The sequence below is a fragment of the Mytilus trossulus genome, chromosome 14, assembly GCF_036588685.1.
Source record: "Mytilus trossulus isolate FHL-02 chromosome 14, PNRI_Mtr1.1.1.hap1, whole genome shotgun sequence".
NCBI lineage: Eukaryota > Metazoa > Mollusca > Bivalvia > Mytilida > Mytilidae > Mytilus > Mytilus trossulus.
The window spans coordinates 24,488,965-24,503,725 of NC_086386.1; the positions used below are offsets into that span (position 1 = coordinate 24,488,965).

At 30.6% G+C, this 14,761-nt stretch overlaps 1 protein-coding gene across 5 annotated transcripts in view; it reads right to left on the bottom strand.

Moving 5' to 3' along the window:
* Positions 1 to 427: 427 nt before the first annotated feature.
* The window catches only part of LOC134697376 (GRB2-associated-binding protein 1-like), a 43,341-nt gene continuing 29,007 nt past the window's right edge, over positions 428 to 14,761 (bottom strand). For 4 of the 5 annotated variants that reach the window (XM_063559628.1, XM_063559627.1, XM_063559632.1 and 1 more), the window contains 5 exons: positions 12,670 to 12,967; positions 9,656 to 10,786; positions 7,753 to 7,846; positions 6,968 to 7,142; positions 428 to 3,950 (listed from right to left, as the gene is read on the bottom strand). In XM_063559628.1, the coding sequence (XP_063415698.1) occupies positions 3,720 to 3,950; positions 6,968 to 7,142; positions 7,753 to 7,846; positions 9,656 to 10,786; positions 12,670 to 12,967 (1,929 nt within the window). In that variant the 3' untranslated portion in view covers positions 428 to 3,719. The remainder of the gene's footprint in view (positions 3,951 to 6,967; positions 7,143 to 7,752; positions 7,847 to 9,655; positions 10,787 to 12,669; positions 12,968 to 14,761) is intronic. The other variant, XM_063559630.1, reaches the window with a different exon arrangement.

A 14,761-nucleotide genomic window follows, 5' to 3' on the forward strand; every position in this document is an offset into this window, starting at 1 on the left:
ATTCCCATAATTCATAGGAGTAACAATTTTTTTTGTTGCTGTCATGAATGTAATATTGACATCTTGAAAATAAAAATCTGTTTCAGACTATATATTGTGTTTTAATATATTATTATTTTCACCTTTTTTTTTTTTTTTTAAAGAAGAACCCTGTAAGATAAATGTAGTCCAGCAACAATCACTAAACAGTTAATTTAAAACATTTTCATTGGTCTATATACAAATCAATATAAAAATATTTTGGCATTTTTTTCACTAAGCAAGAATTTATCTGTACATGTTTACAGCTAAATAGAAGTTTAAATAAATTGACATGTTTTTTCTAGGAAATCATCAATCTAATTTCATCAACATTAACATAAATGTCAAAATTAGTTGTATTTACAAATCATTCAAACTTTTCTGTTTTCTGATTTCATGATTTCAATTTTTGTTTGTTTAGTATGCCATCCAATTTAATGTCAACTTCACTTGTAAAATTAAATTGTAGTCCTCCATTTGACATCAAATCTGTCATAACTATAACTTTTGTTATAGATATTTTTTTCCTTTTCTTTATGAACTTCGGGACACTAATCAAAACCACTTCTGACTTACATCCCTCCCTCCTCATCATACAAGGGTGCTTTGTGGTTAAAATACAGTTATTTTAATGTTTTGTAATTGTTTCTTATTAGGACTTGTAGGAGCATAAAAAATAGCTATTTTGTGTGTGTACAATATTGACAGCAGGAAAGACCTTTCATTTCTTTGGCAAGTTACATATACATGTCAGTAAATTTGTGACAAACTTTACATGGAGAAACAAAAAATATTCACATCACTGAATTGGCCGTTTCAGAATCTAAAACATCATGGTTAATTTCATCGTTCGTACCCCAAAATGAAAATAATGTCACGTCATTGGTTAAATGTCCATTGTTCATGACATTTTTAACCAATCAGGACATTTGATGTACATTTTTGAAAATATTACCCAGGATGCATTAGATTCTGAAACAACGAATTGATAAAGCACACTAGTAAAGGTTTATTTACAAAATTCATTGAATATATTTCATAAAAATAAATAGCTGTATTAAAATATGTTTCTTAGTAACTAACTATCTATCAAGTTTTGTGGATAATACAAAAATTTTGGCAAATGGAAATCTTGGAACATGCATTTAGTAAAACTATCATAAAAAGGTTAGCAAAAACATAATAAAATTACATCTACAATACAGAGGTTAACACAGGAGTGGTTTATCTGGTGTAGGTTATGTACATGTATAGGTTACTGATAAAATACACAGCAAGAGTTGTTATTTGTTCTACAAAATAAATCTTCGATTCTCCATCTCAAAATCTAAGGAATTGTTTGAGTGATTTTTGGTTGCTACTTTCCAGTGGTTAATATTTAATGCAAAATCAGGACATTTAAACTTTTATTGACAATTAAAAAAGGTATACTAAAATCTGTATATCACAGAACTTCTATGACTTTCGATTGTTTTTGTATGAAGAAAGGAATACTGCAGGGAGATAACTCTGTAAAATCAAGCACTAAGCATTTAATTTTTGAAATTTTCATATTTTTTTCAAAGACTTTTTCCAAATTTTATGAAAATCAAACGAGCCAAATTAATTTTAGTCAAGGTGTTGGGTACCACCTTAAGATCGAACTAAAGCAAACCCTTAATGCATGTTTACATATTTTGGTCTATCATTGCACAAAATTACTTATTATTCATTAGGTTTTGAAATGGTGATTATGAAAATTACTGAATTACTGTAGTTTTATTTTTTTGTAGCCTAGCATTACATAAAACATGTGCAAGGATAATCAATACTAAAAGCAAATACAAAAATATTGAATGCGAAAAAATGACAATGGAGAAAATAAAATAAAATATATATATATATATATAATGATACAAAAATAACTGCCATTTCCTAAATATATATTAAAATAATACAGAAATAAAATTTTGAAAAAATTAATGACTAGAAAAAAAAAGACACTGTTTCAGTTGTTTTTATGACCTCTTATGATATATTATTATTGATAATAAATAATTTACATAATTTTTATTGTAATTTTCTTTTACAAATTTGTTTGCTTTGGTTTTATATTCTTTCCAAAAGGATTGTTAAATAAATCTGGAGCATGATTGTGAAGACACACATTCATCCTTGAAGTTTGTAAACAATGAATTTATTCGTCATTTCTTGTTTCAAAAATGTAAAATACCCAAAACTTCATGAAACTCAGTAAATCTTGATTTGTGAACATAAATTGTGCATTAAATGCTTTAAATTTCACGGACACCCATTCTTAGCAGATGTATCTATGTCAATGCAAAATATAATGATGTCTGATTGTCCAAAATAACACAATAAATGATTCAGATCTGGTTTAAAACCAAAAAGTGTGTATGTTTACTATTACTATCAAGTACCATTTCTCAACTTGCTCAAATGAAAAATTTCAAATACAAGATATTAAATAAAAATCCGATCGGACTTACCAAAACTGAAGACCTTTACAATAACCAAATATCTTGAATTTATTATTTTCTAATTTATAAAGAGAACCTTAACATAAGTTTTTACTGTGTGTTACTGATGTTGGCAGTGACAGGAGTCACAACACTAGGAATACTATGTACAATAAAATCATTTAATCACAAAGTGGCGTAAAATGGAAAAATAGGTGTTAAAGAACAAATTAATGTGTCGCCAATGGAACTTGCTTCAAATAAAATTCCGAGACAAAACAAGAAATATTTGTAAATACAACAATGTACAATGTAAAACATTGTATGTTATTCCATTGTTAAACTAAATTTCTTACAATTTGGTTCTACGACCTTGATATCAAGTCATAACCTGTATCAGAAAAGATAGGGTATTTTTGTTTGAAGAACTTTTTATTTATGTCGCTGCAATTTTTTTAATATGACACTGCCAACAGTTTTTAAATGTAATTCAAAATTGCAATTGACGTATCTGGAAATTTTGCAGTAGTAAACAAAAATTATAATAATCTAAAAGTCAATTTCGTTATGAAATGTTAGTAATGTCCTAACTAAATGTGCGACAAAACTTAATTGATGCATGACAATATATTTCATATTAAACAAGTTTCATTGTCAATTAAAAGTTAATGCGATGGAATGAATACTAAGGATAGTTGATTTACAATACAACATTGAAATTATCAGAAGCTAATAGACAGATTTATAACAAAACTTAACATTTAAAAATCAGATATAACAAGATTTTTGATTGGATAATTCAGAACATATTCAAAACATACCATAGAGTAATGAAGTACTCTCAGCAATTGCAATTCCATATCGAAAAGTTTGAAAAAATGTTTTTTCATATTACTGTTTTGTCCTTCAACTTTAAAAATATTGTTAGAAATATAAATTTAGATAGTGGCTAAATATTTTTATAAATTTTTCTTGCATCTAAATCTGAAATTCCATTTAAGTAATCTAAATAGTTTTGGACATTTTGATTTGACATAATCATGATTTTATTATTTTCAAAAAATGTATTAAAAACTCACATTCAAAGACCAAACTATGATGTTTTTGCTATACATTACAATACAATATGTTATGAACTATATACAGTTAATACTATCCATTCATAAAACTCATTACATCTGATCTTATACAATTTGAATATAACACAAACAATTTGATTGGATAATCTTCAGCCAATCATCAATTTTCATCCTGTTTTCTTTGTCCCTCGACAGTCTTTTTCACTTCCCTGAGAGCTGTCGTCTTTACGAAGTCTATCTCTCTGTATTCAGTGGGTGTATTATTCCCGGTCTCAGCATGAGTAAGATGTATCGGTTGACTTGTAGGTTGGTCTACTAGGTCCAGTTCTAAATATTTCAGCTCATCTTTATCACTTTTCATAGGAGGGGGCACTTTATTCCAATTTTGACTCTGAAATGTGAAAATGAAACATTCTTTTAACATAGGGCATCAATAAAATCAATTTTATGTAAGTGTGTCACATGTGGGCACTTTATTCCAATTTTGACTCTGAAATGTGAAAATGAAACATTCTTTTAACAAAGGGCATCAATAAAATCAATTTTATGTAAGTGTGTCACATGTGGGCACTTTATTCCATTTTTGATTCTGAAATGTGAAAATGAAACCTTCTTTTAGCCTCACTCAAACATCAATAAAATTAATGTAAGTGTGTCACATGTGTTTAGTTCATATGGTGAAACTTGTGTAAATCATACATAATGTATTTTGTTCTGTAACACACACACTTATTAAATTACTTTGAAGCATTTAAGTATTTTTGACTCTGAAATGAGAAAATGAAACATTCTTTTAACATAGAGCATCAATAAAATGAATAAGTGTGTCACATGTGTTTAGTTCATATGGTTGAACTTGTGTAAATCATACATAATGTATTCTTTTCTGTAACATACACTCTTATTAAATTTTGTTGAAGCATTCAAGTATAGATTCATTTCAGATGAAGATTATTCCAGGATCTTGTAATATTCTAAATTTTAATCCCTATTATAATCTTGTATTATATTTCTCAGATTAAGTAAAGGATTTCTATTTCTGTTTTGTTTTCATATATTTTTTTCCACATTTTATAAGAAAAACACTGAATCAAATTGTTTTAACTTTATATGTTCACAAATTTATGTTACATAAAAGCCATCATAATATTGTAAGATCATAAATACTGTAATTTATGATGGCAATGTCTTTGTTTATACATGTAGTAAAGTGTAAGTACATCTTCACATAGTAAAGTGCACCATTTCTCCTAAAAAATAATAAAGATAGTCAAATAAAATGCATAAAATAACTATAAATATAAACTTAAATAAAATGACAATATAAAGACTATAGCAAAGAAAAAAAGATATTAAGCATCATTCTGAATAGGTTATAGGAGATAGGGTGTGTACATCATTCTGACATGCAAGAATTTTCTATCTACAACCAGGAATTACATACAATACAAAGTTGTTTATATTTTTTGTCTCCTAGTTTTTAGTTGCTGTTAAATCTCCTTAAACAAATAGAGATAAATAAAAATTACAAAGTAAATCTAACGCCTTATAGCATGAATTGTAAGTCACAGCGGCCTATTTTTCATCAGATGTTTATTTCCTCCCACAATGCATCAGTATATGAGTTTTGATGATCTAGTCATTAAAAAGTACCAAGATAATACAAGGAATTAATGCAGATTCAAGGGTGGATCTAGCCATTTTAAAATGGGAGGGTTCCCAACCTTGGACAAAGGGGGGCTTCCAACTACATGTCTTCATTCAAATGCATTGATCGGCAAACAAAATAGAGGGGATCCTACCTCTGGAACCCTCCCCCTGGATCCACCACTGAGATTTATCTCAAAACTACAAAATATCAACTTAATAATTTACTACCATTTTGTCTAAACAATCATCTCCCGAAATGTTTTTAATACATTTGTTTGATTATGGATATGCATTCAACTTCTAACTCACAGCTTCATATATGTCAAAATATTGTCAATCGGTCCCTTGTGAAGAGTTGTCTCATTGGCAATCATACCACATCTTATTTCTTTTTTTATATAAAAGGAAAAATCAAATTTCTGCTTTTAACTTTCGCAAAATCTTTGTGAATTTTCATTTATTTATTAAAAGTTCATCACAAGTTGAAATTTGCACAATCAATTATCTTTAGACAAAGGCCATCTCAATTTGTTTAGTTTCAATTTTTCAGCCAAATGGGCCCATTACAACACTTCCTTCTTGAATATAAGCATTTGCAAATAAACTGGCATAAGAGTTGGATTATCATGTATATTTTCACTGTGCAAGCTAGCTCCAGGAAACAGTCATGCTGACTATGTGGTATGGGCTTTGCTCATTGTTGAAGGCTGTAAAGTGACCTATAGTTGTTAATTTCTATGTCATTTCAGTCTCTTGTGGACAGTTGTCTCATTGGCAATCATACCACATCTTCAGCTGGAGAATCACATATATATGGAAATGTTTAACGACCTTGACTGGCTTTTCAGCCCTCGCACGGTCAGTGGAGAATCACAATCTTTCGTTGACAGAGTTCAAAATTATTTGTAGATCAATTCCACAGGGATACCTCTATATATCTATGCTAGAACTGTACTAGGTTTAAAGATTTCTATCTATGCTAGAACTGTACTAGGTTTAAAGATTTCTATCTATGCTAGAACTGTACTAGGTTTAAAGATTTCTATCTATGCTAGAACTGTACTAGGTTTAAAGATTTCTATCTATGCTAGAACTGTACTAGGTTTAAAGATTTCTAATTGTATATGTAGTTATTCTGGTTGTAAATAATATCATCATGCAGACAGATAATGAAGAAAACTATTTTAGGAAGGTAAATGTGAGGAAAGAAATTACAACATCAATATATGGAAGAAAAAGGGGAGGATAACTCATAAAGGGAATTAACTCTGCTGATATTCCTTTTTCAAAAATATATATATTTGCCTATCATTGTCTCAATTCTTATATATTATCAATATTGTTATTAAGCCAAAAATTAGCTATGACTGCTTATATCTTTTAATTTCAAAAAATTTTGCTCTGCTTGTAACAACTGTTAGCAGATCTTATTTGTTTCATAGTTATATTGGTACCGTTATATTTTTATAAAGTTATATAGCTATAAGTTAATGATCTCTTTTTAGACAACAAAACAAAACTTTTTTCCATGTTCACATTTTACCATAAGCTAAATATGGAACAAAAATATATGCACAAGTTGAATCTCAGCACATTTTTTATATACTTGACTGATTTTGAAGAATCGGCAAATTTCAAAAAAATGATTTTCAATTAATATTTTTGACCATTTAGTTATGAAAAAGGAATCAACAGTAGAGATTTGGATCTATATCAGAGTTAAGTCCCTTGGATAGAAATGATCAGAATGATGCGTACCTTTTGATGTTCTTCATATGGATATGGCACCATTACCTGGTCGATGTCAGCTATGCGATCATCCTCTTCATCTTCTGAACTTGTAGTTAAATCTGGATGTGGATTATTATTTTTTGGTAAAGGTATGCTATGTTGGAGTGATCGAGACATTTTACCAGCATATGGATCTCGGCCACTGTGAATATAAAAAAATTGCCAAATTCAAGATTTATGAATACATTTTTCTCTAATTTCTAAAGCTTTTTTTATATTGTAGATTGTTGTGAGTTAAAATATTTCTCATCTCTAGAGACAACAATGTCATCTTCCCTATCCAAGGGTTACAATCCCAGTTGAAAACACTATTAGGGATATATTTTACACTAGTTATTATTGGGGCCCTATATAGCTTGCTGTGCTGTGTGAGCCAAGGCTCTGTGTTGAAGACAGTAATTTGACCTTTAATAGTTTACTTTTATAAATTGTGACTTGGATGGAAAGTTGTCTCATTGGCACTCATACCACATCTTATATCTACATGTATATCTTGTTTGGTGTTTTGCACATGCTTTCATTATAAATACATATGACTGTTAGAATGCATCGTAGAAATATCTTTTATAGCAAATCTGAAATTTCATGTTAATATTTGTAGCGTGCACGTGAGGTGTAAAAAAATGGTTTACAAATAATAAAAAAGTTGAAAAGGACTGGCGAGCTCATATAAACATAATAAATACAATTTTTGTCAATACAAATTTATACTTTAAAATAAAGAGCACACAAAATGTGAGTGAAATACAAACCTTGGAAAATCAAATGGTGGATTATTAATGGTGTTATTTTTTTTAAAGCTTCGTGTTCTCTCATTTTTGTAGATGTTTGTGTAGGCATCGCCATCTGAAAAGTAAAATAAACAGAGTTGTCAATTCATCATAAGAAAATCTTAAGCATTCAGGCAAATGTTTTGAAAAGAGTACATGATGTATTACTATTGAATAACAGCGTAACTACTGTAAATTCAGCAATTATTGCTTGCAATTTATTATTATGATTTTGTAATTTTTGACTAAAATGCGATTTAAATTTTTTGCGATATTGAGAAAAATCCTGTTTAATTTTTATAAAAAATTTCAACATGCAAGTTTAAATTATTGTGATTATAATCCTGTCGCAGTTTTCGCAATAATAAAAACATCGCAATAATTTCTAAATTTACAGTATGTCAAAAACATACATGTCAGGTGCAAAATACTGTAAATTCAGAAATTATTGCGCGGTTTTTATTATTGCGAATAATGCGACTGAGTTGTAAATGCAATAATAAAAACTCGCATTTTGTAATATTTTATCTGAATTAAGCATGACTTTTCTCAAAATCTTTAAAATTAAAATCGCATTCAAGTGTAAAATGACAAAATCGCAATTATAAATGCACGCAAAAATTTATGAATTTACAGTAGTTATACGGTGAAGATTCTGAAAAAGCTTCATATAATTCTCATTTCTGTCATTAGGGTTTCAAAATCTTTTTGAAGCAGAAGTAAATACAAAATAGGTTGCATTGACACTTTAAAATTATCCCATACACCAAATTTAGAAAGACTGTTTCTTCATTGTCCTTGTAGTACATGTAGTAACTCAGACACTTTAGAATAATAAACACAAATTATATATATCTTGCTTTTGCTAGTAAGTGTGAATAAGTAAATTCATTACAGATACTGTGGCAGGCTTAAAATTTTAAATTTGTACACCAAACTTGAGATATCTGAATCACTCTTTAGACCTCAAAGTAAATATCTGAATAAAAGTCAGCAATAAAAATGATACTTTTCTCTGGTATTACATCATGTAAATAAGACTGATGTTTCTTGTACATTTTTCTTGGACCGTTCATGTCAAGTTTAAGTTTGATTGACCCAATGAACTATTTGACAACCAAATATGAAACTATAAACAGTGATAAAAGATATACTTAGCATGTACTAATTGTAATACATTTTGTAACAAGATAATTATATAGGTACCAGATTACAGTGAAAGAAACCTGTTTATACCTCTTCCAAACTTAAGATTTTGTTCTGTTTTGGCTGATGTTCGGTTTTATCAGGTTCATAACTCACATAATTTGATATGACGGTGCTTACGAACATGTTTGGTTAAGACAGATTTTTGGTTTATGCAGGATTCCGTTTAGTCTAGTTTCACTGTAATAAGTGTCAATCATCTTTTTAATTCCTTCCTTATGTGTCATTTTCTTTTTAATATTACATTTATCATGTGTTTATGATGTATTAAATATTCTGTAGTCCCTTCTTTATCATTACATCAATCAATGATGTAACAGCTTAAGGTATATATTTGAGTGTAAAAAGTGCAGATAAGTTTAGTTTGCTTGTTTTTTCAATGACCTAGAAATCAATACAACCCTCATATGAAGCGAATTGAGACAACTAACTGCCAATTTAGAAATGATGTGAATTTAAGCAATAAAAGTTCCGTGTCTGACCTTGAACAATTTCTTTTTGCAATTTTCGTATCTTCTTGACGTATACTTATAAGGAAAGATAACAGTTAAACAAATTTGCCACTATTTATAAGCACATTATATTCTACATAAGATGTACGAATAATCATTTGCGCAAAACAAATATTGTTTAAGCCATGTCACCATTTTTCAAATGTAATAGAATAAATTTGACTTACTGCAAGGTTTAGGGATAACTTTACTAATCCTAGGTGGCCTCTGAGGAGGAGGATGATCGTATACATTCAACTCAGACATTAGAGTGTAACTGTCATGTGACTTGCCACTATCTGATATAGAAGATGTCCTATCTACCACAGCAGGCGGCACAAGACCGTCCATTGCTAAATACATATCCTCATGTGCATGTGACACAGGTCGTGTGGCAGCGTTTATGTAACTATGGGAATCAATACCACATCCAGGTGGAGGAATCACTAATAAACTAGAACCACTCTGTCCTGATGTTGGAAAATCATATGCACTTTGTGTAGAAGCATTGTTTGACGGAAAATCGTAAGATAACGGAACATTTGCACTAAGGTTTGTTGACATAGGAACAACTTTGTTTATGTCTAAACTATCAATTCCTTCATTCAACATTTTACTATTTGGAGGAATATTTTGGTATGGTTCTTGTTGTTGCAGATACGACTTTGGCGGAGGTGGTCTTACCGGAGGTACATCGTCCATTTTTGGCAAGTTATGAGGATTTGTGGGAGGATAGTCATAAGTTTCGTCACTCACAACATTCTTTTCTGAACTTGGAGGATGATCATATGTAAGGACCGACTGTGAAGAATAAGCTGAGTCTGCCTTATGGCTTTCACTACTTGATGAACGAGGGGTACTCGGACTGTGACGAGGGGGGTGCCCTGGGGGTGGGACATCATACACATCTAACGTAGAATCATCTTTGGATGATGACTCTGAAGATGTACATATTTTAGGAGCTGGCATAGTCACATTCATATCATGAGCCTTTGGTGGCATATCATACACTTGTGTATGAAACACATCGTCCTCAATCACTTGGCCCCTTTTAACAGGTGGTGGAGGGGCTATTTCATCTGGTACACTATCAACACTATCTGGCCTTAATAAAGGTGGTTTTCTTGATACGGTTCCAGTTCTACAATTTGTCAAGGGAACATAATCCCTGTCAGAATTTTTCCGATCGCGACTCTGCGGAACATGCATGATTCCTTGAGTTGGTTGTGTAATTGGTTGTTTAGTAATAGACGATGGCACATTTTGAATTGTGGTGAATGTATCATTATCCTCTTCTCTCTGGGGTGGTAAATCAGAAGCTAAAATAAAAAAAAATAATTATTACAGGTACATAAGTATAAGTAGCTGGCATATAACATAATATAGGGACATACCTGTAGACAAGAACAGTACAAGTGATGCTACCTAAATTTGTACTTGGTCTGAGTTTTGTGGTGATAGCCATTTATATGTATAAGTTTCATTGGTTGAGGCAAACTCAAGTTATAGAACAGAAACAAAAAATCAGTGACTTTTTAATTTGTATGGGGCATAACTCTAGAAAGGTGAAAGTTACCCCACCCAATTTCCTACTTTATCTGTGTTTTATGGTAATAAGCATTGTGTTAAAGTTTTATTAGGCAAACTAAAGTAAAAGAAGGGAAATTTATTTAATTTTAGGACAACAGAGGAACAAGGGTAACATTTAATCCCCCCATCAGCCACGGCGATACATAAAAAATCAACAACTCTCACGATGGGGGTTTCAGGCTGAACATGCATGAAATATTTGTCACTGGAAGTTTTGCTAACTTAAAAATCAATCAATCAAAATAAGGGTCAAAATGTATACCACTAATATAGAAACTCTTTCAATCATTTTCATATAAGGATTCAGTTATTGTATCCACGATGTTTATAATAATTTGACTTCCATTACACTGCATTAGTATCAAACTAAGACAATACCACAACCAATTCCATTACACCTCGTTAGTATCAAACTAAGACAATACCACAACCAATTCCATTACACCTCGTTAGTATCAAACTAAGACAATACCACAACCAATTCCATTACACCTCATTAGTATCAAACTAAGACAATACCACAACCAATCACAAGTCTACAAACATGACCTAACCATCTTTGCATGTTACAATGATTTACAACAGTGAATAATGTGGTTACTTTAAACTTTATTCAAATTTAATTTTTAAATTGAAACACGCAGAACGTTAAAATGAATATTGTTTTTTTGCACTTAGTTCATGACTTCACATTGGATTACATTAAACGCCTTATCAATTGCCAGACCCACTCAAACAATTTCTATGTATATGCTTTATGCAACCCTAACTAAAACTGTATAGAAAACCTATAAATCAACACTTTCTGTTGCAGACAAATCTCTGTTAATCAACACGTTAAGAACCGCAGATGTTTTATGTGTTTTTTTCTTTTTTTCATATTTCCTTAAAAACATATTTTTGCTGGATAATTCAGCAATAAGCTATGTAAATGCATTCATAAAATGACAAATTCTCTCCTTCAGTCAGTCTATCACATTTCTTAATTTATAATGAATTATATAATTCCTGGAAAGTTTTAACTTTTCATACCTGTGAAATTATTCTTTCATAATTTTAAAAGCAGTTAATTATACACTGTTTTAAGTCTATTTTTATTTTTAATTGCTTTAAATATGAGCAATACCAAACTTTGCTGATTCTGCTGTCAAACAGAAAATGTTTCTGAATAAATGTGCATTCAGATGTACATGTATGTTAGTGCATTTATATTGAAGAAAAAAGACATTTCTTTTCTTTACTTGTTTAAACCTAAACTAAACAGCTTCAGATCTAAGAGAAATTTGGGCCCCAACTAGAAGTGGGACATGTCAAAAGCCTATTTTTTGGACATAAATAAGGCTGTTAGTTTTCTTGTTTGATTTGTTTTACATTGTCATTTCAGGGCCTTAGCTGACTATGGGGTTTGCTCATTGTTGAAGGCCGTACGGTGACCTTTAGTTGTTAGTTTCTGTGCCATTTTGGTCTCGTGGAGAGTTGTCTCATTGGCAATAATACTACATCTTCTTTTTTATATGTATAAACCATACGGTAATCTATAGTTTTTTAAGAGAACAAAGCCCTCCTCAACCTAAATCTGCCTCTGACTTTCAGTATTCTAATCTATACTTACAGTTGTCCTCTGGCTTAAGACCACAAACACTACAGAGGTTTCGTACCCACGAGGTCATTTGTTCCTCAGTGTCGGCAGCCAGGAAATATGTCCTTTCACGGTTCTTATGATAAGTTTTAATGGCCAAAAGAAAAGGAAACAAATCCAAATCCAAGGATTCAATAATCTGTTCACAATGTTCAAGGTCAATGTAACCTTTCAGCTTTTTTCCTTCTTCATTGTTGTAGTAGTTTAAAACATACTGGTGAGGTAAGCTTCCTTGTGGTTTGAATAAGATAAAAAATCGTCTTTTCCATTTCTGAAAAAAAATCAAAATTGATAAAAATCAAAAATAGGAATTAGGGAAAAAAAAAGAAAGGAATGTGTCAGGCCTGCCTCTAGCAATGAAATCAATAACATTGATATTACACAATACATGTACATTTCATAGCTGTGTATGTCTTAATAATGTAAAAAAGATTTAAATATAAGTTTTCTATCTTAAACTTAAGGCATTGACAGTCCTTATATCAATTGTGAATTAACTACAATGAACTACAATGAACTACAATACATAGACATTTTTGTTGACCAATAAACAATTCATTTTCCCAACTCTTCAAATATACAAAATTCCTCAAAGTCTTTAAACATATTACACTTGAAGGAAAAAGTCAATCTCCTTGCTGGCTTTCACCAACAGGAAAACTTTCAGGAATAAAGTATTTAATATTTTCTCAGTTTCTTTTAGACATTTCCCTCTAACTCTAAAGAGGAAGTTTAAATTTCCTTGAACTCTGTAGATCTTAGTACGTTTTCAGGGTTACAAAGGAATAATTTTTCTTTCTATTACAATATGTTTTGAAACTGAAAATTCATATGTACTAAACTGTCCCAGTGACGCGACCTATTAAAATGCATAAAGTTAACTTGTTATCATTATACTTCAAAGACATCTTTGCAGACGGTCACTAACCTACATAATAAATCCATCAAAAACATCATGTATCCAGCATAGGTGATGTCTCCGATTTATAACTTCATGTCAAAACTTCTAAACTGATTAATTTTTGCATGAATTTTATTTAACATGTTAAATTGTCTCATATATCTGTTATTTTTTAAGTCTTTCAAAATCATTTCCATTTTGAATAATCTATAAAAAATGCAGTTAAAAAATAGAGGACTTCATAAATGGGGAATGTGTTCTTGGGACACATATGATGCCCCTGCTTGCATACAACTTTGAAAAGGGACATAACTCAAGAATGGTAAAAGTGAGGCTACCAAAATTCAAACTTGATCTGTGTATTGTTGTCATAAACACTTTGTTTAAGATTGATAATGTAAGGTTAAGGCAAACTAAGGTATGATACACAAAATTCAGCAATTTTCCATTTGTAAGGGCGCATAACTCTAGATGTAGAATGGTAAAAGTGATGCCATCAAAATTCACTTTTACAATTAACATTTAAATGGTTCATTGTAATAGGAACATACTGGTATTACTGTAATTGTGGTTCACCCATTATCATTAAATCTATGAAACCAAAGTACCATGGCAATACCAAATGACCATTCATATTTTTACTGGAAGTCTGACTATGATCTTTGAAGATATTGATTGGTTTGAATATATTGATTGCATAATTTCAAGTGGCAAATATTTTGTGCATATCTAAGACAAAAGCAAATTAACAATATATCCCCAAATTAAATTCTGCAATGAAAGGGGGTTGTGTGTTGGTCAACAGGGGGCTGGGGTTAGGGGTAAATAGTAGAGAATAAACAGAATATCTGTTTTCAAACTGCTTGATTGACAACTAATGCATGGGGATTAAACCTTTTAAAAATCTCATAGCAGATATTTTAATAGTCTTTTGGACCTCAGTGGTCTTTTGGTCCAGAAATTTTTCCAAGTTTTATTTAGGTCCAGCCTGTAAATGAGTGTTTGAGCAGTCTTTAACATTATGAGTATTACAAAATTCTCTTACTCAAAAAATTAATGACTTTTTACAGGATCAAACTAAGTTTTACTGCACATTGTGAACCTTGGAATGACTGTAATAGGGATCAGGGGTGGCTCCAGCCATTTTAACTAGAGAGGGTTCTT